The 21,754-nt window shown below is 28.8% G+C and overlaps 2 protein-coding genes and 1 long non-coding RNA gene across 3 annotated transcripts in view; 2 read left to right on the top strand and 1 right to left on the bottom strand.

Annotated features, from left to right (window-relative positions):
* The window catches only part of LOC108725969 (ATP-dependent DNA helicase PIF1-like), a 2,114-nt gene extending 1,187 nt beyond the window's left edge, over positions 1 to 927 (top strand). Inside the window, 2 exon segments of the mRNA XM_018453304.1 lie at positions 13 to 119; positions 121 to 927. Coding sequence (XP_018308806.1) covers positions 13 to 119; positions 121 to 759 — 746 coding nt within the window. The 3' untranslated portion in view covers positions 760 to 927.
* A 129-nt stretch (positions 928 to 1,056) lies between these two features.
* On the top strand, positions 1,057 to 2,812 carry LOC108725979 (uncharacterized). Its single transcript, XR_001936781.1, has 3 exons — positions 1,057 to 1,373; positions 2,028 to 2,186; positions 2,678 to 2,812. It is a non-coding gene; the product is annotated as an uncharacterized lncRNA (long non-coding RNA).
* A 3,263-nt stretch (positions 2,813 to 6,075) lies between these two features.
* LOC108725967 (uncharacterized protein PF11_0213) lies at positions 6,076 to 20,119 on the bottom strand. The gene is made up of 18 exons (XM_018453303.1): positions 20,061 to 20,119; positions 19,417 to 19,593; positions 18,938 to 19,258; positions 18,279 to 18,452; positions 17,791 to 18,114; positions 17,136 to 17,306; positions 16,301 to 16,621; positions 15,791 to 15,907; positions 12,727 to 12,845; positions 11,628 to 11,783; positions 11,021 to 11,152; positions 10,535 to 10,666; positions 10,331 to 10,420; positions 9,888 to 9,992; positions 9,220 to 9,348; positions 9,029 to 9,118; positions 8,522 to 8,699; positions 6,076 to 6,232 (listed from the first exon to the last, which is right to left on the bottom strand). The coding sequence occupies exons 2-18, from the start codon at positions 19,533 to 19,535 to the stop codon at positions 6,076 to 6,078; spliced, it is 2,835 nt and encodes a 944-aa protein (XP_018308805.1). The 5' UTR covers positions 19,536 to 19,593; positions 20,061 to 20,119.
* Between the last annotated feature and the right edge of the window lie 1,635 nt (positions 20,120 to 21,754).

Below are 21,754 nucleotides of genomic sequence, written 5' to 3'. Positions count from 1 at the left end.
CCTTATATGATAAAAAAGTAACAAAGGTATTGTCAAATATTGATGATGATGATACTAGAACAGCTGGACTTTCAAAACCAATTACAATTAAAATTGGAGCGAAAGTTATGATAAGACATAAATATTTATGCCAGTTTGGGCCTTGTAAATGGTACAATTGCTACAGTTATGCAGGATAAAACTATAAAAAAGATAAAAGTTTTTTTACCGTCTGGATTAGAGTATTTTATTGAAAGAGTAAATGTTAAGTTTCCATTGATGGATAGAGTTTACGTTATTAGAAAACAATTTCTATTATGTTTGAGTTATGGTATTACCATTCATAAAAGTCAAGGTTTGAGTTTACAAAATGCTGTTATGGATCTAGGTAATAATGTATTTAGTTGCGGTCAGGCTTATGTTGCATTATTTCGAGTAACATCTCTTGATGGACTGCATTTAATTAATTTTGATCCTTCATCCGTGTTTGCTAGTGAAAAAACTATTATAGAATATAATCGATTGAAACGAATACATAATTTAGAATCAGGAATGATCACTATTTCAAAGCAGCGTTATTGTAGAGTTAAAGATGTTTCGTGGAGATTGTCGAAAATAATTACCTCCGTTCAAGAATCGGGTCAAAAAGCTCCATTAAAAAGTACTGCTTGGATTATACGTGGTTTTCAAAATACAGACAAGGTTTCATGCTATGCGAATCCAGTATTGCAATGTTTATTGACTTTATGTTTCCAGAAAGCTATTATTAAATTACGATAAACCTGATGTTTTAAATTTGTTTGCATATCGATGTGAACATGGAATGAATAATTTGAATACCTATGAAATACGGCAATCTTTAGGAGAATATTTTTCGGTTGCTATTAAACGAGATGCATTAGAATTTCTTACAGTTCTTTGTACAAAATACGATTATATAAAAAATATGGTAGAACATCAAGTTACTTATACTTTGCAATTCGTGTGGTGATGAAAGTTATTACTAATACTAATATTTTACTTTCAATCTCTATTTGAAGAAGAAAAGTTATAATCTTGATGATTTATTAAAAACTACATTTTCATCACATTGGTGTCAGTCGTTTGATAAATTATGTGAACGTTGTGGAAGAAATGATATATTATTTAAAAGTGAATTAGTTTCGATAAAAGAGGTGCTTATTATTCACTTAATATCTTTTATTTCAGAGAATGGTAAGTTAGTAAAGATACCACACAAATTTAGTTTACGTGCTGTTCCGACAACGAAAATATTAATAGCTGGACAGACATACAAAGTTATGCTATATTTCATTATGGTTCATGTGTCGAAGAGGGTCATTATACAAGTATGTGTCGAGAGAAGGAACATCTTGGATTGAAATTGATGATGTGTAAGTTAAAAAAAAGCAATGGCCTAGAGGTGCTAAAGATATTTCTATATTATTTTTACAGAAAAATATTACCAAAAATATAGAAAAAAATAACATATATTTACGATGTAGATTAAGATGTTACACATATTGCAGGAAATATATACTACAAAAAAGTAATAGTAACTTTAATTTTTCTTCGAAAATATTTTCATTGAAGGTCTTTCTATTCTGATTCAAGCCATCTAATAATGGCTTTAATTGTTCTTCACAGATAATTACATAAAAATTATTATATCATCACAAAGTTTATTTAACTCCAGTGATATATAAAAGGTAAAACCCAAGTAGTACTATGATTTTTACTAAGCGATATGTTAAACTCTAATGATTATTTATATAAATGATTTATTAAATCCAAAAGATTGTTTGTATTGTCATGTTTGTAAAAATATTTCAGATGTATAGGATTGTATTTTGCGAAGACTGGTGCTCTGTAGTACCAGAGTCATGGATCAATTTGAAAGATAATATATTTAGATCTTAAGAGAGGTCACTATACCTACATACCTACACTGGCCATAATATCACCTTCTCTATTATTAATTATTTATATAATAAATATTATTTATCTAATTATATTGAGTGTAACAATACAGTCTGTTTTTTTTACAGAAAAACAGCATTGCAATAATTGATGGTAAAACGTACTTTCAAAAACACGGAATATTTTGAAAACTTTTTTGGACGATGCTGTATGCAAGAAATTATCATGGACTGGACATAAGGGATTAATGGCAATTAAAGACTTCAACTTTGTCGGTATTATAACAGGTAATTTAAGCTTTTTACGAATATCATACAGTGCAACTATACTTTTTCTGTAACTGTTAATATAATATTGCTTCTTATTAAAATAAATTTCGATGTTTTAAAAGCGTGTAATAATTAAAGTTTGCTATACTGTAGGAATTGAAAGGTGAAGTATAATATATTTAATGTTCATTACTATCAATGTTCTTATTAAAATAAATTTCGATGTTTTAAGAGCGTGTAATAATTAATAGTTTGCTATACTGTAGGAATTGAAAACGGAAATTACTCTATTCTTGGTAGAAATAGATATTAGTTTTCATTTAGATTTTAGAAAAAAGATTTACATAAATTTTTTATATTTAAGAATTGTTTTAATTCCATATTCTGATTACTGAACTTTGCATTATATTTATGTGTACAGAAAGTATGTATTTATCATATAAAACTTTTTTCAACAATCTGTATTATTAAAGTGCAAGATTATAAAAGTTATTTTGTAATTCTTTCAGATTATGTATCAACTACAGATAAATGCACCCTATATGAAGTCTCAAAAGTAATCCAAGAATGGCTGCGGCGCGCAGGAGATCGTATAAATTATCAAACAAAGAAATACGCAAATATAAATGCAGCTGAAAATATAAATGTAGTGCAAAAATATAAATGCGGCGGAAATTATAAATGCAGAATAGAAAATATAAATGCTGCGCGTAACCAAAGAAGTAGATTTTGTAGGCTGTATTTATATAATTAGTTTTTATGTTTAAAACCGTCTTAAAACTATATAATATAGTCATATTTTGTGCGTTTTTTATACAAAAGTTTCGGATATCAATAAAAAATAAATGAATGTACAGATATATGAAACTTTTATTAAAGATAATATTATTTTATAAATATTAAATAAATAATGGTCATCTACTAAATGAATAATGGATATCTACTGATATTATGTGTTTCAAAATTTACTACCGAAAACCTATAGTTTACATTATGTGCACTATAGATTTTAAGAACTGGCAGTTAATTTTAAAAGATTGTTGTATATCTTGAAATAAGATAAAAATTACAAAAGTGAGCAAATTTACTAAAATATTAATATTCTAGTAAATTTACTTACTTTTGTAATTTTCACTTTGATAGGTCAGGATTAAGTTATATTGGCAGAGTTTTGATATACATCGTCAGTACTATGAAAATCTAATGAAAATCTTATTAGATTTTCATAGTACTGGCGATGTATATCGAAATTCTGTCAATATAACCTAATTTAATCTATAAAAATTGTAATGTCCAAAATTAGTCTGAAAAATGTCTGAACAATGACATAGGATGTCTCAAAGACGTTTTATAGATCATTATAGGGAATGTCTGAATGACATCCATCAAAATGTCTAAAATATGTCTAACATGACGTCTGACAGACGTGTAATAAGACTACTAAAAGACAGACATAAGGCGCCTTAAAGACGCCTTAAAAACGCCTTTTAATAAAATTTTTCGGATGTCCTACAGAATTTTATGACGTCTTTTAGGCGTCTCAAAGACGACTTATTGTTCACTGGGACGTAATTTAGGACTAACGACGTGGACGTAGAAAAGTTAGGTAGTCCCCTTTTTTCATTTTTTTACATTTTATATTTTTTTATTTTTTTTACATTTTTATTTATTTATTTTTTATTTATATTATTTTTTGCTAATTATCATTTTCCACCTATCAAGTGAAAATATTGGAATTTATGACAAAGTCTGTATTGTATGAAAATCTTCAAAACACATTCTCAATTATATTATTGAAATAATAGCTGAATATTTGATGGGCTGCGGTGATTCAAGTTATACAGACTTCTGTTACTGGCCACTATAGTGGCCAGTCCGACCTTCTAAAGATTAATCGTCGCTCAAATTTAGTAATCGATTTGCCGACTACATCGTTCGCGTCCGATATTGTAATAATCGGATCGTAGTGTAATAATAAAAGAATAAAGTCAGTGATCGTTAAAATAATGTGACTGTTTATTCGATCTATCAAACACATTCTTATCGCTATTCGTCGGTAACTTTCTATATTATATTATAGAACTGAAGGCAGTAAAGTTGCTCTCTTTAATTAAATATCTTACACAGGCAACACTGTGTAACACAACGTTTATACTGATGCTTTCCATCTACGACTCAGAAAGACAAAACGAAACACAGCTTGATATGGGTGCTTTCCAACAAGAGATACAGGTAACACTGCATAACATAGTGTTCATAATGGTGCTTTCTATTATGATTTAAGGCTATCACAAAAATTTTAGTCGTAATCGTAATGCCATAAGCAAATCGGCCAATCACAGTTGAGCATTTAAAAACGTGAGATCTTAATTTTGATTGTGATTGGTCGATTTGCTTGCGACTTTACGATTCCGACTAAAATTTTTGTACGTGTGATGGCCTTTAGAGAGACAGAACTACACTGCGAAACTTAGCTCGATCTTAAGTTTGGCCGCGTCGAATTGCGTCGGGCGTCAATGAGTGCTTTCCAGCAAGGACGCAATCCCCAGTGAAAAATGACAATGGAGTCGATGTCGAATCGACGTTGATTCGACATCGACTCCATTGTCATTTCTCACTGGGTCAAACCCAGTGTAACACAGTGAATCATTATATCCTTGTCATTTGCCTAGGTAAACAAGGATAAAACGATTCATTGTGTTACACAGTATCTGATTGTAACCTTGCTGGAAAACACCTGTCGATACGCTTAAAGTCACTGTTATATGAAGCAAATAGTATTACGAGTCGACGCCAGAAGCCGATAAAAAAACTAATTTTCCAATAACTTGACATCGTCGAGGATAAATGTTCTCTCCAATAGTATTATGGTTTACCTTTTATTAAATATAACTTAGTTAATTGCGTTTTCCTCTCGGCGTCTGACTTACATCATTAAGACAATTCAAGGTATATATATTTATGTAATTTAATTGTTACTAATTTACTATAAAATGTACATATTTGATAATTTTAAACTGTAACGCAATGTCAAGTTATTATTTATTTGTAAGATTATAAAATTGTGAAAAGTGAGATGAGATCACCTTTATGATATTTTTACATATGGACCGCATATTGCGAATACAAAATAACCGATGTTTTTACTGGATATTATAATGTGACCGAATATTCCGATAATTTATGTAATATTGCTTATTGTTTTACATTGAAAATGACCCGATCGATATCGAAACGTTTGTATGTACGAATTTTAAATTATTAAATATTTTACATTATAATTGGCTCGTAGCCCTTCTTTTATTTAGTGACTAATTTTCCAACTTTTTTCGCATAAAGTCAACCGATTTGGACTACATTATCGCTTATATTTTAATTGTGAAGGATTTTTAGTTCTATAAAGTCAGGAAAATACCCAAACAGCCATCTACGTTCCTGATAACATTAGAACGATATCGCAAACGTATGTTGAATACGTCGTCAAGATATTCTGTGACGTACAGAGTATTTCTTCAGAATCTACTATATCCGCGATTTCTCATCCCGTAGACTTTCGCAAGGAGCTTCTAGTGATATATCATAGTTATTTTGAGATGTATGAGTATGTCTTTACTATATCTCTAGTACGTCTCTACAGTATCTGCATTATCATAGTGATGTCTCTAGTATGTCATGTATGCATGCACATATACACATACATACACATATATATATATATGGGGCATTCCATCCCAAGTGTGCCACCCGTGAACTTTTGGATTTTTGATTTGGCTGAAATTTTGATATTTTATAGTACCCATCGGAAGAAGCTGCATAAAAAATAGAAGATTATTTTGGATTTATTATGCTCGTGCTCAACCTCGTGGCTCACATGCCTGTGGCCGAAAAGGCGGGAAAAGAAGGATCACTAGGATGCGTTCCAAAACTCGACTTTTGTCAACTCAAGTATCATTTTGTCCTTGTGTTCACTGAATGTTGAACAAGGATAAAAGATACTCGGAGTTGATATAGTCCAGTTTTGGGACTCATCCCTGATGGCGCTATGACCGCCGCGTATTCCGACACTAGTATTTACGAATTTTAGTGCCACAAATATGAATGCAAAATATAATTTCAAAAAATAATTTCTATAATAATAAACTATTACTATAGAAAAGATAATCAAGAAAAAATGGAAGATCTTTTCTAGGTTATAAGTGCAATGCTTATAGAAATTAAATGCAGCAGGCAGCGTTGGTTCTGCATTTTATGTTGTGAATTTGTTCTGAAAATATATGACAGACGTACACGAGATATACCGCAAGAATAATTTAAAGACATCTTGGGTATAATCGATATGATAGAAGTATATTCAGCATCAGAATCGAAATTTAGTTATTACATTTGATATATCTTGACAACATACAAGAAATAATATTTTACTAATACGTCACATTAACGTTTCTGGTTTATTCGGTATAATCACAGTACATTCAGTATGAATATTAAATGTTAGCATGATATCATGTGCTGTCTGGGTACTTATTTGAAAAATAATCGATAAAACAGAACGACTTTAGGATCCCCTTAACGGTTACACTTCAGTAAAATATCATATGGTCAAAATGATTCTCAATGACTTTACGCCAATTTGATTCATCTCATTTTGTTCATAAAAATATTAATGTTTACTTATAAAAATATTAATAGAGGAGAAGATGGTATTATGTTACCCGAGTTACATTTTACATAATAACTTCGTTATTAATCAATATTTAAGTTTGAAACTTGATAATTACATTTGTTAAAATGTTATTGAATCGATACTGGAATCAAAATTATGAAATATTTATTACTTAGAATACTATTAATAAAAATGTGGCGACATTGCATAATGACTCGAAGAAAAAAAATGGGTAATGTGACCTTCCATAAAAATAGTCTTAAAATATTAGTTTTGTAGAAAACAGTATTTGGTTACAAAATTAACAAAAAAATAATACATTTTAAAATGTATGTAAATGAATGTATATACATTCACATAACTTTGATAAGCTGCTCAGTACTAAAAATCTCAGTACTAAAAATAGTACACATAATATAAACTGTAGATTAACAGTAGAGCTACAATCGATTACATATCAAATAACTATTTTGATATGAAAATCTCAAAAATGAGGTCGTGAGTAATCAATATCTATAGAGGGCCACATTAGCAAAATGTCATGGCATTGTTTAAATTTGCATAACTCGATTAAAATATATACAGTCAAATAAAATGTTAAATAACAAATAACACATTCAAAAATATATATATTCATGTGATAATACACTCAAGTTGAGGGTACGCCACTTTGACGGTTTAAAAAAATCGAAAATTTTTTTCTTTTTCTTGAAGCTTTAGATATGTTGAATATTGGATTAAAAGGATTTTTCAAAATTCGAATTAGTTACAATGTTACAGGATCGCGCGTCAGTGCGCTAAGTCAGTAGCGACTTGACTTAAGGACGTTGAGTCGATAACGCTCAATGCGCACGCACTTTAAATAAGAAGAGACATTGACATTATGGCATTGACATTATAACATTGACTTTATGGCCTTAGAATAGCTGATTAGAGGTAAATTAAAAATAAATTGTTTTATTTTAATATAAAGTTTGCTTAAAACTTTAAATCCGTTTTTCTCGAAATCATGTTTTTCGACTTTGCCCCCAGATTTCTGCGACTATTCATCCGATTGCCTTGAATTTTTACAGAATTAGTGTTAACAATATTCTCTATCATGTAGCGTAGGATTTTTTTGATATTTTAATTTTTCAGGATTTTATAAAAATTTAAAGTCAGGTACCCTATTTTTAAAATGCCGCCATTTTGTTAATTTTCAAGATTTTTAAAAAAATCCTACGCTACACGTTAGACAATATATTTTTATGTGTATTTTTATAAATTTAATCAGTTTTTTATGTTTCGAGCGTGATCGATGCTGGGGGCCATGAGACCATGACATTAAAAACATGATGTATTATTATTGATGTCTATAATTAAACCATTTTCTACATTTTTTAAATAAATAATATATATAACATTATATTAAAGTTGTTTAATAACACCTAAAAGGAATTAATCAATTCTATCAATAATTACCAGAGAAAAATCACTTCAAAATTCACCTACTTTTTCAACCTCTCAGGGTGACGTAACCCCTTAAGAAAAATGAGGAAGTAGGTGTAATTAAATGCTAAAGTGTACCTCAAAAACGTTTCGAAATACTTGAAACTAAAAATGTGTTATAATAAGTGCTGGCTATTGAGTATTGGTAATATTATCATGGTGTAACGGCGAGCTACTGAACTAATAATTTCATAAGTAATCATTAGGATTCGCTACATATAATAGCGGAGATATTGAGGGAGGCCAATACATATACAATGGCCAGAATAGCATCTTTTGCTCTCCGTTTATACCTCTTGTAGATTGTGATTCAAACTCAGTATTGTCTTCCACTCTAACATTGTCTTCCAAGAAGTTTTCATTACGTACACGTGAAACATCTGAAATGTAATGTTTATTTTTATTATCTACTTAAATATATTTTTGGTTTCAGTTTATGAAATTAAAACTTACAAAAGAAATTAAATAATTTCATTAAAAACTATTTTTCCAAAGTATTAGAAAAAAATTATTTAAATTGTTTCAGTAGAAAAAAAAACAATGTAAAGTAACCAAGTTGCCGAATCGGTTTTCCATTTATAAACACAATTAAACTACTGTAGTAATATTACGAATTAAATTGACAAGCAATTTTTAATAAAATTTATATTTACATTTTGTTATAATTAAGTCTATCATATTTGAGTAATAAAAACCATATTATACATACCAACTACTTCTTCAGAGTTGTCAGTGCTTATATTATTACGTGTATCATCTTGTTCAAAGTTGTCAGTGCATGTATTATTACGTACATATTCTGCAAACATAACATTTACATTAATATTAAAATTTTTTTAATGTTTTAAACATAGACATAATTAAATCATTCATAAAATAGCAAATCAAAATTATACATACCATTTACTTTATCACTGCTGTCTATGTTACTCTTTGCAGTGGAAGTGGAACGATACACGGATGCAGACACAGGTGAGTCCATATGAGTGGACGAAGAAATTAGCACAGAATTTGCCTTTTTTAGAAATTCTGCAAACATGATCTTTAGATTATAATATTAAAATTATTGTTAGAAACATAGACATAATTAAATAGTTCATAAAATAGCAAATCAAAATTATGGCACGTTTACGATAACCGGGGCCCCTCAAAATGAAAGTGATTTTCAGAACCATTTCTAGCGAGGAATACGAGAAAAATAGTAAAAAAATTCTCTAACCAATAGATACCAAAATAACTAACAAACGGAAAAAATGGAGTGGACTTTGTTTCGCGTAGAAAGTCGTGCGCCCCTTTGCAGAGGGGGGAGGGGGAGGGGAGTCGAGGATGAGTCACCTAAAACCTGTTGGAGGTCTTTCAGGATTACTACCTTTTAGTGGATAATCATTGTTTATTAAAAAAAAGTTATTATCAAATTGATCATAAAATTGAATTATGATTATCAAATTAAATATTGATTATTGAATTTTTTTACTATTTTTCCCATGTTTCTCACTAAAAATACTTTCAAAAATCACTTTCATTTTGAGGGACTCCGGTTATCGTAATCATCTCAAAATTATGCATACCATTTACTTTATTATTGATATCCGTATTACTCTTTGCATACTCAGTATTGTCTTCCACTCTAACATTTTTTTCCAAGAAGTTTTCATTACGTACACGTGAAACATCTGAAATGTAATGTTTATTTTTATTATCTACTTAAATATATTTTTGATTTCAGTTTATGAAATTAAAACTTACAAAAGAAATTAAATAATTTCATTAAAAACTATTTTTCCAAAGTATTAGAAAAAAAATTTAAATTGTTTCAGTAGAAAAAAAAACAATGTAAAGTAACCAAGTTGCCGAATCGGTTTTCCATTTATAAACACTGTTTATAAATGGATATAAATTAAACTACTGTAGTAATATTATGAATTAAATTGACAAGCAATTTTTAATAAAATTTATATTTATATTTTGTTATAATTAAATCTATCATATTTGGGTAATAAAAACCATATACCATCTACTTCTTTAGAGTTGGCAGTGCTTATATTATTACGTATATCATCTTGTTCAAAGTTGTCAGTGCTTGTATTATTACGTACATATTCTGCAAACATGATATTTACATGATATTACTATTGTAATATTAAAATTTTTTTAATGTTTTAAACATAGACATAATTAAATCATTCATAAAATAGTAAATCAAAATTATACATACCATTTACTTTATCATTGATGCCCATGTTACTCTTTGCAGTGGAAGTAAAACGATATACGGATGCAGACACATTAGATGAGTCCATATGAGTGGACGAAGAAATTGGCACAGAATTTTTTTTTTTTACAAATTCTGCAAAATATAATACATTATTTTAGAATGTAAATGAAAAACCAAACTTTGATTTATAAAAGGATTTATAAAGGAGGGAACAAATTTTCAAGTGTTTCGCGATGCAACATTTGCGTATCATAGTGTTATTTGGCGTTTTATCCAACTTTGAATTAATTTATAGATGATAGAAGCATAACGATGCGAATAAGGATTTTCTTTATAATTTTATTTCAATGTATCAATTATCCCTTAAATATAGCGTTATTATGATAATTTTGATAAATTATCTCCTCTTTTTATTATTTATTATTTTTATTTATTTAATTTTATTATAAGCATGCACGCTATTACTAAAAATCGAACTGTACGTACCATTAGATTCTGTGTCATAATCAATATTACTCGTTGAAGTAGACAGATGCACAGATGTCAGGTTATTTTTATTATTAACTTTATAATTTGAAGGTGGCGATGGCACGCTCTTTAATTTCTTCGTAACATGTGCTATGGGAATAATGTTAATTATTTATAATAATATAATATATAGGGTGGTGAGAGTGGTTCGCATAATATTATCTAAAATCTCTTGATTTATTACAAAACTTGATTTTGAGGCATTAATAAAATAAAATTTTAAACGGCTTCTATAACAAAAAAACTAGTCATTTTCAAGCTTTGAGCATGGACACTTTTGATCAGTGAGTCAAAAATTATAACATATTAAAGTTTCAACCAATTTCATCGGGTGTTAAAATCCTATGATTTTGTGCGAGGTCCTTTTAGCAATTTCGCGGAAATATTCCAAAACGTGGAATAATTTCAACAAAATTTTTTCACGAGGGATATGCTTAATTTTTCTTAATACATAACAATAACGTAAATATTTCAATCTAATAAAAGTTGTAGCGTGCTATATAATATTATTACGAAATAAGAATTTAATGACATTTTATATACATAAATATTAGAAGATAATTACTAATGTTGGCAGCTTCTTTAATTTCTTCAAGAAATTTTTTGATCATTCTCTTTTTGGGTGTTGTCAAACAATTTTGACTCAATGCTTGAAATCGTCCTTCATTTGTAGAAACATTAGTTGCCTCTTTCTCCATTTTACGAGCTATGTCATAAGTTTCTAAAAAAGTAATAGATATTTTTTAAGTTATAGTATAATAAATATTTATAATTAAACATAATTTAAAGCATAATATTTTCATTATAATTTTTAGTGCAAAAATGAAAATAAGAGGAATAATCTCCAATGGCCTTAATCTTGACAAATGTTATCCAGGATATGATTCTGAACAACATTCAAGAGGTTTTAGCCATCGGTCAGACAATTTGCGTAATGCTAATGCCGGCTATATTGTAACTTTCGAGTCTTATAATTCGAAAAATACTTAATGAAAAAATATTTTATTATAGTGTTTTAAAAAGCTCTCGAGGTAAGCCACAAGAAAATGTAATGAAAAATAGGAGGTTCCATTTTAAAAAATCGACGTGATCTTAACTTGGCCTTGACGATATCACCCAGATCTTTTGAAATTCTACAACTTTTATCTGAAACACTTTTTTCTAAAATGCTTAGTTTTCAAGATATTTCGACGTCCCGATACTTTTTATACACCCTGTATATAGTTTACAGGAACAATCTCTTTAAAATTTGTTGATAGATGATAAGGTATTATACTATATGCAAAATATGGTATAAGATTCATCGTTGTATTCCGACTTAATTGTAAAATAAAGTGCATAAATATAAACATTTTTAAAACATTAAAAATGAAGAAGTAAAAAAAGCTATTCCATAAAAAGTACATACATACATGTATGTGCATCATGAACAGAAACAAAAATTAAAAGGTATACATATTGATGTAAGTAGAATTACAAATGAAGGCAAATGCATTGCACATTGCAAGCAAGAAACTATAATCATGGAAAAGCCAATTGAATTTATAAGATCTATTTACACGTATGTATGTACTCATATATATATTTTAATAAACATAAAACAAATAATTACTCGTTAAGATATTCTGTTCCTCTTGTTTCTTCGTATGAATTATTATACGAACCTGTTGAGTTAGATAAGTCTTCTTGATGTTTTGCATTTTTTACAGTCGTATCTGCATCCATATAATTATCCGAATTGTTCTCGTTATCTATGTCATTATCTGAACCGGGACCGAATATCCTACATTTAGATAAGGAGTGATTGAAGGATCGATAAAAAGTGTGATTAAAAATTATACACGCTATTCCACTGTACAGTCAACGTTATCATTTTTAAGAGTCCTATGATTCGAACTTTACAAGAAGATCAAGCAATCAAGTAGATTCAAATATTATATAAATCAAATAATTTGTGCGAAAATTAAAATAATTGAATATTACAAATATTTTGGTGGTAATATTACATTAGTGAGATAAAGGTAATTATATAGAATAGGGGACATTGTTTGTTTTAGAAAAAATCAAATTTAGAGAAATGTAAAAAAAAATACTCATATACATAATTATGTATCATTTTACACATAATTATATATTAGCAATTTTGGTACATTTCCCCAAACTTGATTTCTTCTAAAACAAATAATGCGAAAATTATCCTTTTAATTATTTTTAACGTCTTCTTCATTATTATTATTATTTTTATTACACTAAAAAAATATTTTTACAAAAAAAGGATATATGAACATGTATGGACATATTTATTATTTATTATATAATATAATTCAGTATGTATATGAAAATTTATTCATATCTATGTATTTTTTATACATTTTTATATACATAGATACATTCATGCATGAAAAATTTTTTACCGGGTCATGACCTTGACCACATTTGTTAAGATCAAAACATCGAGGCTGATTCCTGGGTACTATATAATTACCTTTTTTTTTACATATATTACGTATTGTTATGTATTTATATAAGAAATAATTAAAAAAGTAAAAAGAATACTGTAAAGATATTTTCAATTATGTACACTACTCCATTATGCGGTCAAAATTATCAATAATCAAGAGTGTAGCAATCAAGTAAATTTTAATATTCTATAAATCTAATAATTAGTTGATGAAAATTAGAATAGTCAAATATTACTAATTTCTTTTATATTGACCATGGTGACATCAGATTTGAATCATGAGATTCAGTTTGTGCTCAATAAGATTTATATATAACATATATGAACACTCATTAGTTTTGTAAGGGACAGCTCACAATCAAAGGAACAGGGAACGATGAACAGAGAATAATAATTTCAAATTATAAGAAACCATATACTGTAGAATGTACTAAGTTTCTGATAGACTAAAATTCATATCCCCTATTCGCTGTTCCTTTGATTCTACGTAGCATCTTATACTTATATATTATATCTCTAATTAATTTTTTAATTTGTGTATGTTAAATTAATAAATTTGGAATATTTCTTTTTATTGTACGTTTATGCTGTTTGAAAGTGCAAATGATTCGAGAGGGAATATATTTACAAATGCAGATTTTTGAAAACGTACAATTTGAAATGTCTAAAATTAATATGTCAATCAATTGAAAATTAATTTTATGTTTAAAACATATTTAAAATAGAAGTTAAGTTTAATTTGTACGTTTTTGTTTAATGGTTCTTTTGTGTAATAGTTTATTGATAAATAAAATTTAGTTTAACTGATGTCTGTGTTTAATAGAATTATAATTATATAGGGAAAGTAATGAAAAATCTTTCGTATAGGGATAGAATGGACTAAACTGAGAAGAAAAGTACTCTACCATTTTACAATTTTCGCCTAGTTATTACAATTTTTCGTTAGTTAACAAGATATTAATTACTAAAAATTGTCGAAAATTGGTCTTCAATAATTTTTTACTCAAATACTATCAACTTTACCGAAAAATTGAAAGAGACAAAAACTGTTTATTTTCTTCTCATAAAGATCTAAGAATTTTTTCAGAATTTTTTCAAAATTTTTTAATATACCGTATTTTCTCATGTTGGTAAAAATAACAAAATGCAGTACTAAAAAATTAATAAAAATTCTGAAAAAATTCTTAGATCTTTATGAGAAGAAAATAAACAGTTTTTGTCTCTTTCAATTTTTCGGTAAAGTTGATAGTATTTGAGTAAAAAATTATTGAAGACCAATTTTCGACCAATTTTTATTAATTACTATCTTGTTAACTATTGTGAAAATTGTAAAATGATAGAGGACTTTTCTTTTCAGTTTAGTCCATTCGGCTCTTATCCGAAAAATTTTTCATTACTTTCCAAACACCCTGTATAATTGTAAATACCAATTATCTTTTGTTATATGAAAATGTCTGATATACAATTAGACTGACAAGAAAAAAAAATTTTTTTAATCGGCCTCTCTGCTCAAAAGCTTCCATTTCATGCCAAAAGAACACCTCTAAATTTTTATCAAAAAATATTAAGTTTTAGAGGTCGCTAGTGAATGATTTTTAAATCAAAGTTTCAATTTTCCTTAATACATGTTCAATTTGATACAAAAATAGCTTAATCCGAATTTTAAATATGGCACTGTATGTTTTTTTGACCTACAATTTGAGGGAAGTAATGACTCATTTGAATGCTTGAACCTTACTAAAATCGACCTTGAACTCGAAATTTGTTCATTTTTTTCACAATAATCGGACTGTATTTTTTAAAATGTATATCGTAGAGCTAAATAAATTATTACATCGTATTCAGCGAAAAAAACAGTATCACATTTAAAAGCCGGTTTAAACCATTTTTCATCAAATCAAACATGTATTAAGGAAAATCGAAACTTTGATTTAAAAATCGTTCATTAGCGACCTCTATATCTTAATATTTTTTTAAAAAATTTGGGGATGATCTATTGGCATGAAATGGAAGCTTTTGAGGCCGATTAAAAAAAATTTATTTCTTGTCAGTCTAATATATATGTATGTACTAATACAAATTATAGATGCATTTTTAAACCATATTTGACTAAACGCACAAAAAACGAAAAACCCTATTTAACAAATTTTTCAATGAGTATATACTATTGTCTGTGTTACATATATTTAGCTAATATAGATTATGTTATTACAATAAATTTCTAAGTGCGTTTCATAAATTATCTAATATGCATAGAGTATACTTACTTGTGATATTTTTTTAAGTGTCCTTTAAATTGAGTTACATCTCTGCTCCTAATTGCTGCTTTACATATTTTGCATATTGACATACAGTCTTTTAAAGTAAAATAGTCCCAGGGCCAACTTGAAAATTTGTCATTATTAAAATTTTATTATTCGAACACTTAAAAGCGATCTAACATGTAGCAACCAAATAGAATCAAATGTTTTATAAATCAGATTATTCCTGAGAAAATTTAAATGGTCGTATATTACTAGTTCTTTTTGGTGATATTAAATTTAAATTCTGGATGATACTTTGTGCTTAATAAAATTACAGAATACGTATGTATACATAATACCAATAGATGCTTTTTAATATCATATCTGCTGACACTGTTTGATACATTTTTCGATAAATGAATTTTCTCGTCTGCATTATATTACCTTTAGCTAATATAATTGATTATTTTATTAAAATCATATTTATTTTTTTAGTACGTATATTAATTTTTAGTATACATAAAGTATGCTTACTTGTGAATTCTTCTTAAGTGTTTTTTCAAAGCAGTTATGTCGCATATGACTATTGTTTTGCATCGGTTGCATGATGCTTCTCTATCGCTTTTTGCGATATAATGGTCCCAAATCCAATGGAATTTAATTTCATTCTTCTGTTCTTTTGCTAATTTGTCTGGATGTGCTTCTACCAAATGCTTATGTAAAATAATTAAGTTAGATATATGTATAACGAATTTTGCATTACAGTGATTGCATGTTGCTTCATTACTTCTTGTTAATTTTGTGTAATGTTCACGTATCCAGCAACGAACTGGAATAAAATTGTCTGCTGCTTCTCTAAAAGAAATAATTTCTGATTGATTACTCATTATAAAGATGATTGATGAAATAAATGAATGTTTCACTTAATAGATAGATTATATTTGTATAGAAAATTCCACTCTACTGACAAAAATCACGTCACACAGTTGCATAATGAAATCATGTAATTAAAACATGTAAATCAAGTAACGGATTGTTCTAAATCAGTATGTGATTTTAAAATTACGTATTTTGAAAAATCACATGATAATATGTTCTTTTTTCTTCTATTCCTATCGTTCAATTCTTTAAAATTCGATAACTATAAAATCGAATGATAGATGAAATTATTTTTAATATCATGTGATTTTTCAAATTAAATTATTTTTAAAAGTCACGTACTGGTTTGGAACAATTCGTTACGTGATTTACATGTTTTAATTACACGATTTCATCATGTAACGTTGTGACATGATTTTTTCCAGTAGGGCATTTAATTGACAGGATCTATTTATACATATTGTAGTCAAGGCAAAGCGATTATAATTACTCGTTAATTATTGCTTCTGTTCCTTCTGCATATTCGTACAAATTGTCAGATAAATTTGTTGAATTAGATGAAGCTTCTTGATGTTTCGCTTTTCTTAGAGTTATATCCATGTCATCATCTAAACTGCTTTCTTCGTTATCTATTACATTATCTGAAGTTGGACCTGATATCCTACATTCATGTAAAGGAGTTATTAAAAAAGCTATAAAAAGTGCAGTAGAGATATTATTTTATATGATGCAAACTACTCCACTATGTGGAAAATTTGTCTTAAAATTCTTAAAATCTCATTATTCGAACACTTAAAAGCGATCTAGCATGTAACAACCAAGTAGAATCAAATGTTTTATAAATCAGATTATTCCTGAGAAAATTAAAATGGTCGAATATTACTAGTTCTTTCTGGTGATATTAAATTTAAATTCCGGGTTGTGCTTTGTGCTCAATAAAACTACAGAATACGTATGTATACATAATACGAATAGATGATCTTTTATATCGTATTTGTCGACACTCGTGTTTGATACAGTTTTTCGATAAATGAATTTTCTCATCTGCATTATATTATCTTTAGCTAATATTCATTATTTTATTAAAATCATATATATTTTTTTAATACGTATATTAATTTTTAGTACACATGAAGTATGCTCACTTGTGTGTTTCTTTTAAGTGTCTTCCTAAATCACTTGTTGAGTTGTACATGATTATTCTTTTGCATCGTTTGCATGTTGCATGTCTATCGTTTTTTTCAATATAATAATCCCAAATCCAATGGAATTTAATTTCTTTCTTCTGTTCTTCTGCTAATTTGTCTGAATGTGTCTCTACCAAGTGCTTGTGTAAAGTATCTAATTTGTTCATATATATGGGGAATATTACATTACAATGAATGCATTTTGTTTCGTTAGTCCTTGTCAATTCTGTGTAATGTCCACGTATCCAGAGCCGAACTGGGACCAAATTGTTTTGTGCTTCCCTAAAAGAATAACTTCTGATTAGTTAATTATTATCAACGTAACTTATGAAACAATAAATGAATGTTTCTCATAATAGATAGATTATATTGTATAGAAAATTCCATGTTTAATTCGTAAAATCTATTTATATATGTTGTAGTTGATTGAAAGCGATTATAATTACTCATTAAGTCCTTTTATTCCTTCTGTATATTCGTTTAAACTGTCAGATAAGTTTGTTAAATTAGATGAAGCTTCTTGACGTTTTGCTTTTCTTAGAGTTATATCCTTGTTTGCATCCCTTTCATCATCTGAATTGATTTCGTTATCTGTTACATTATCTGAAGGAACTGATATCCTACATTCATGTAAAGGAGTTATTAAAAAAGCTATAAAAAGTGCAGTAGAGATATTGTTTTATATGATGCAAACTACTCCACTATGTGGAAAATTTGTCATTATTAAAATCTCATTATTCGAACACTTAAAAGCAATCTAGCATGTAACAACCAAATAGAATGAAATGTTTTATAAATCAGATTATATTCCTGAAAAAATTAAAATGGTCGAATATTACTAGTTCTTTTTGGTGATACTAAATTTAAATTCCGGGTTGTGCTTTGTGCTAAAAAAAAATTACAGAATACGTATGTATACATAAGACATAATAGATGCTCTTTTATATCATATTTGTGCTAACACTCATGTTTGATACATTTTTCGATAAATGAATTTTCTCGTCTGCATTATATTATCTTTAGCTAATATTGATTATTTTATTAAAGTTATATTTATTTTTTTTAATACGTATATTAATTTTTAGTATGCATGAAGTATGCTCACTTGTGCATTCTTTTTAAGTGTTTCTTTAAAGCAGCTGTGTCGCATATAATTATTGATGTGCATCGTTTGCATGTTGCTTGTCTCTCGTTTTTCACGATATAATAATCCCAAACCCAATGGAATTGCACTTCATTCTTCTCTTCTTCTATTAATTTGTCTGGATGTGTTTTAACCAAGTGCTTATGAAAAGGTAGTAAGTAGTTTATATCTATATTAAATTTTACGTCACAATGATTGCATGTTGCTCTGGCATTCCCTGTCAACCTTGTGTAATGTTCACGCATCCAGCGACGGATTGGGATTAAATTGTATGTTGTTGCCCTGAAAAAATAATTTCTGATCAGCTACTTATTATAAAGATAATGGACGAAATAATAGATGTTTCATATAAATATATTATATTTGTATAGAAAATTCCAAGTTTAATTCGTAAGATCCATTTAAATGTATTATAGTTATCGCGAAGCGATTATAATTACTCATTAATTGCTTCTGTTCCTTCTGCACATTCATACAAATTGTCAGATAAATTTGTTGAATTAGATGAAGCTTCTTGACGTTTCGTTTTTCTTAGAGTTATATCCTTGTTTGCATCCATGTCATCATCTGAACTGCTTTCGTTATCTATTATATTAACTGAAGTTGGACCTGATATCCTACATTCATGTAAAGAGTTGTTAAAAAAGCTATATAAAGTGTGATAGAGATATTATTTTATATGATGCAAACTACTCCATGTGGAAAATATGTCATTATTAAAATCTTATTATTGAAACACTTAAAAGCAATCTAGAATGTAGCAACTAAGTAGAATCAAATATTTTATAAATCAGATTATTCTTGAGAAAATTAAAATGTTCGAATATTTCTAGTTCTACGATAAAGAACGCCACGAATGGTCAAAGTTAGATGTTTCGAATAATACATTATATATACTATAATAATACATTATATTCTTTATTAAATCAATTTATTCCAGATATGCGCGCTGAACATTCGGACCTCCAACACACACAATCACTCTGAAACGCTAATAATCCCCCCCCCCCCTAAATAAATTAGAAAGAAAGAAAGAGAGAAAGAAACTTATTGAGAAAAATATTATCTCAGCCAGGATTCGAACCTAGGACCTCTCAACTTTCCGAGAAGAGTATCTTAGCCAACTCGACTACTGGGGCATTGTAATCTTCTTCTTCTTGTGAGTTGATGACCGCAGACGAACGCCCGCGATACGGCCAGTATCTAATGTAGCGATGCGTAGAACGCTCCGCGCACATCTTCCAATTGGAAGGGCGCCAGGAGGAAAGCGGCGAATCAAATTTGAGTATCTAAAGAGCGGAAAAAGGATAGCAAAAGGCGGCAGAGTTTGGAAGAGGGTTTCACGAGGCAAGGAAATAAATTGTTTCGAGAGTTAGGAAACTTGATGCGGAGATAGTTAATCAGTTTATCAGCTTTATGTCGAGTCAATCGGCAATGAAATATGAAGTGATTGATGTCCTGGCGTGAATCTCCGCAAGCGCAGTCCGGGGAGTCGACTATATTTTTTCTGTGAAGGCTATATCGGAGATTGTAGTGATTAGATCTAATACGGTTGACAAGTACAATTTCTTCTTTTTTAAGCGATTTATTGTAGTGATACGGGCCAGGTCTAGGGCAAAAAGTCTTGGTAGTGATCTGCGAAGAGCTGTTCTTTTACAAAAGTTTCACTTTACTTGTTCCACTAAAAAAGCGGCCAAACGTTGTTCGCTCCTCAGCTTGAATTCTAATTGAATATCAGGGTATGGAATTTGGTATACAGGTCGAAAGTCTGAATTACATACATTCCGGGCAAGCTGATCTGCTATTTCATTGCTTGGAATTCCTTTGTGAGAAGGGACCCAGAACAGGGTGATTACAGTCTCCGACTACTGAGCAAGCTAGAGGTTTTGTTTGATGTAACTGATGAGATAATTCTTGTGGTTTGCATTGGTAACTGATGGTTTCTAGGGGTACGTTCGGGAAGACACTATCAACGCTACCAACGCAAACGCTACTAACACTGTTCGTGTAGCCAATAGCGCGATAGTGATAGTGAGTTCCATGAACGATCATTAGCGTTTACGATGGTAGCGTTGATAGCGTTTCTCGAAACGTACCTGCTCTTCGTCTGTAAATAATTCTGTAAATAATTTTTGATTCCAAGGTAATCCTTTTTTTCTTTGAAATTATATTGTACGGTATAAAAGAGATGTAATATTTAAGTTAAAAGTAAAATTTTTATGTTACTTATTTGCACATATTTGCTATAATTTAAGATTATGTCATCTGAGATTATGTTTAAAAAGTTGCGTGATAAAAATAGCGTAATTTATTAATATCTGCATGTTTTAATGTATAAAACATCATGTTGCAGTTACAAAATCTTTTATTTATATTATATGTATTTTTTTTTCTTTGCACAAACAGTGTTAAAGTATATATATCCTTCCTAAACTCGACTGCTCCTCACAGTTTTGAAGCCAAAATGTAACAAAATTGTAATCGTAAAAGGATTTTAACAGTGGTAGGACTTATACTGCGAGAATTAATAGATTCTTCATCGTCTGAAAGCGATGATGAAGATTTGCAGTTAATTGTAAGAAATCCAAGAAGACATGTCCCAAGAATCGAAAATTATGTAGATGGATTGTTACCACAATTGACAAGAAAAGAATTTCAAGCCCATTTTAGGTGATTTACTAATATTTATTTCTTTTTTTGTAGGAATGAGTTATATTTTACCTTTTTTTTCTTTTTATGAGATTTTAACGACACCTGACCTCCTACGAGGCTCAATAC

Source organism: Mycetomoellerius zeteki, unplaced genomic scaffold (assembly GCF_001594055.1).
Source record: "Mycetomoellerius zeteki isolate Tzet28-1 unplaced genomic scaffold, Tzet1.0 scaffold377, whole genome shotgun sequence".
NCBI classification, from domain to species: Eukaryota; Metazoa; Arthropoda; class Insecta; order Hymenoptera; family Formicidae; genus Mycetomoellerius; species Mycetomoellerius zeteki.
The sequence above is the reverse complement of the archived record's forward strand: the minus strand, read 5'-3'. Positions and strand labels throughout refer to the sequence as shown.

Coding starts and splice junctions, on each gene's coding strand:
- LOC108725967 (XM_018453303.1), bottom strand. CDS start 19,535: ATGGATGCAAACAAGGATATAACTCTAAGAAAAACGAAACGTCAAGAA. Junction 18,115..18,278: donor GGAATAAAAGGACTTAATGA/GTAATTATAATC, acceptor TTATTCTTTTAG/GGAAGCACAAAACAATTTGG. Junction 11,784..12,726: donor AGACTTATCTAACTCAACAG/GTTCGTATAATA, acceptor TTACTTTTTTAG/AAACTTATGACATAGCTCGT.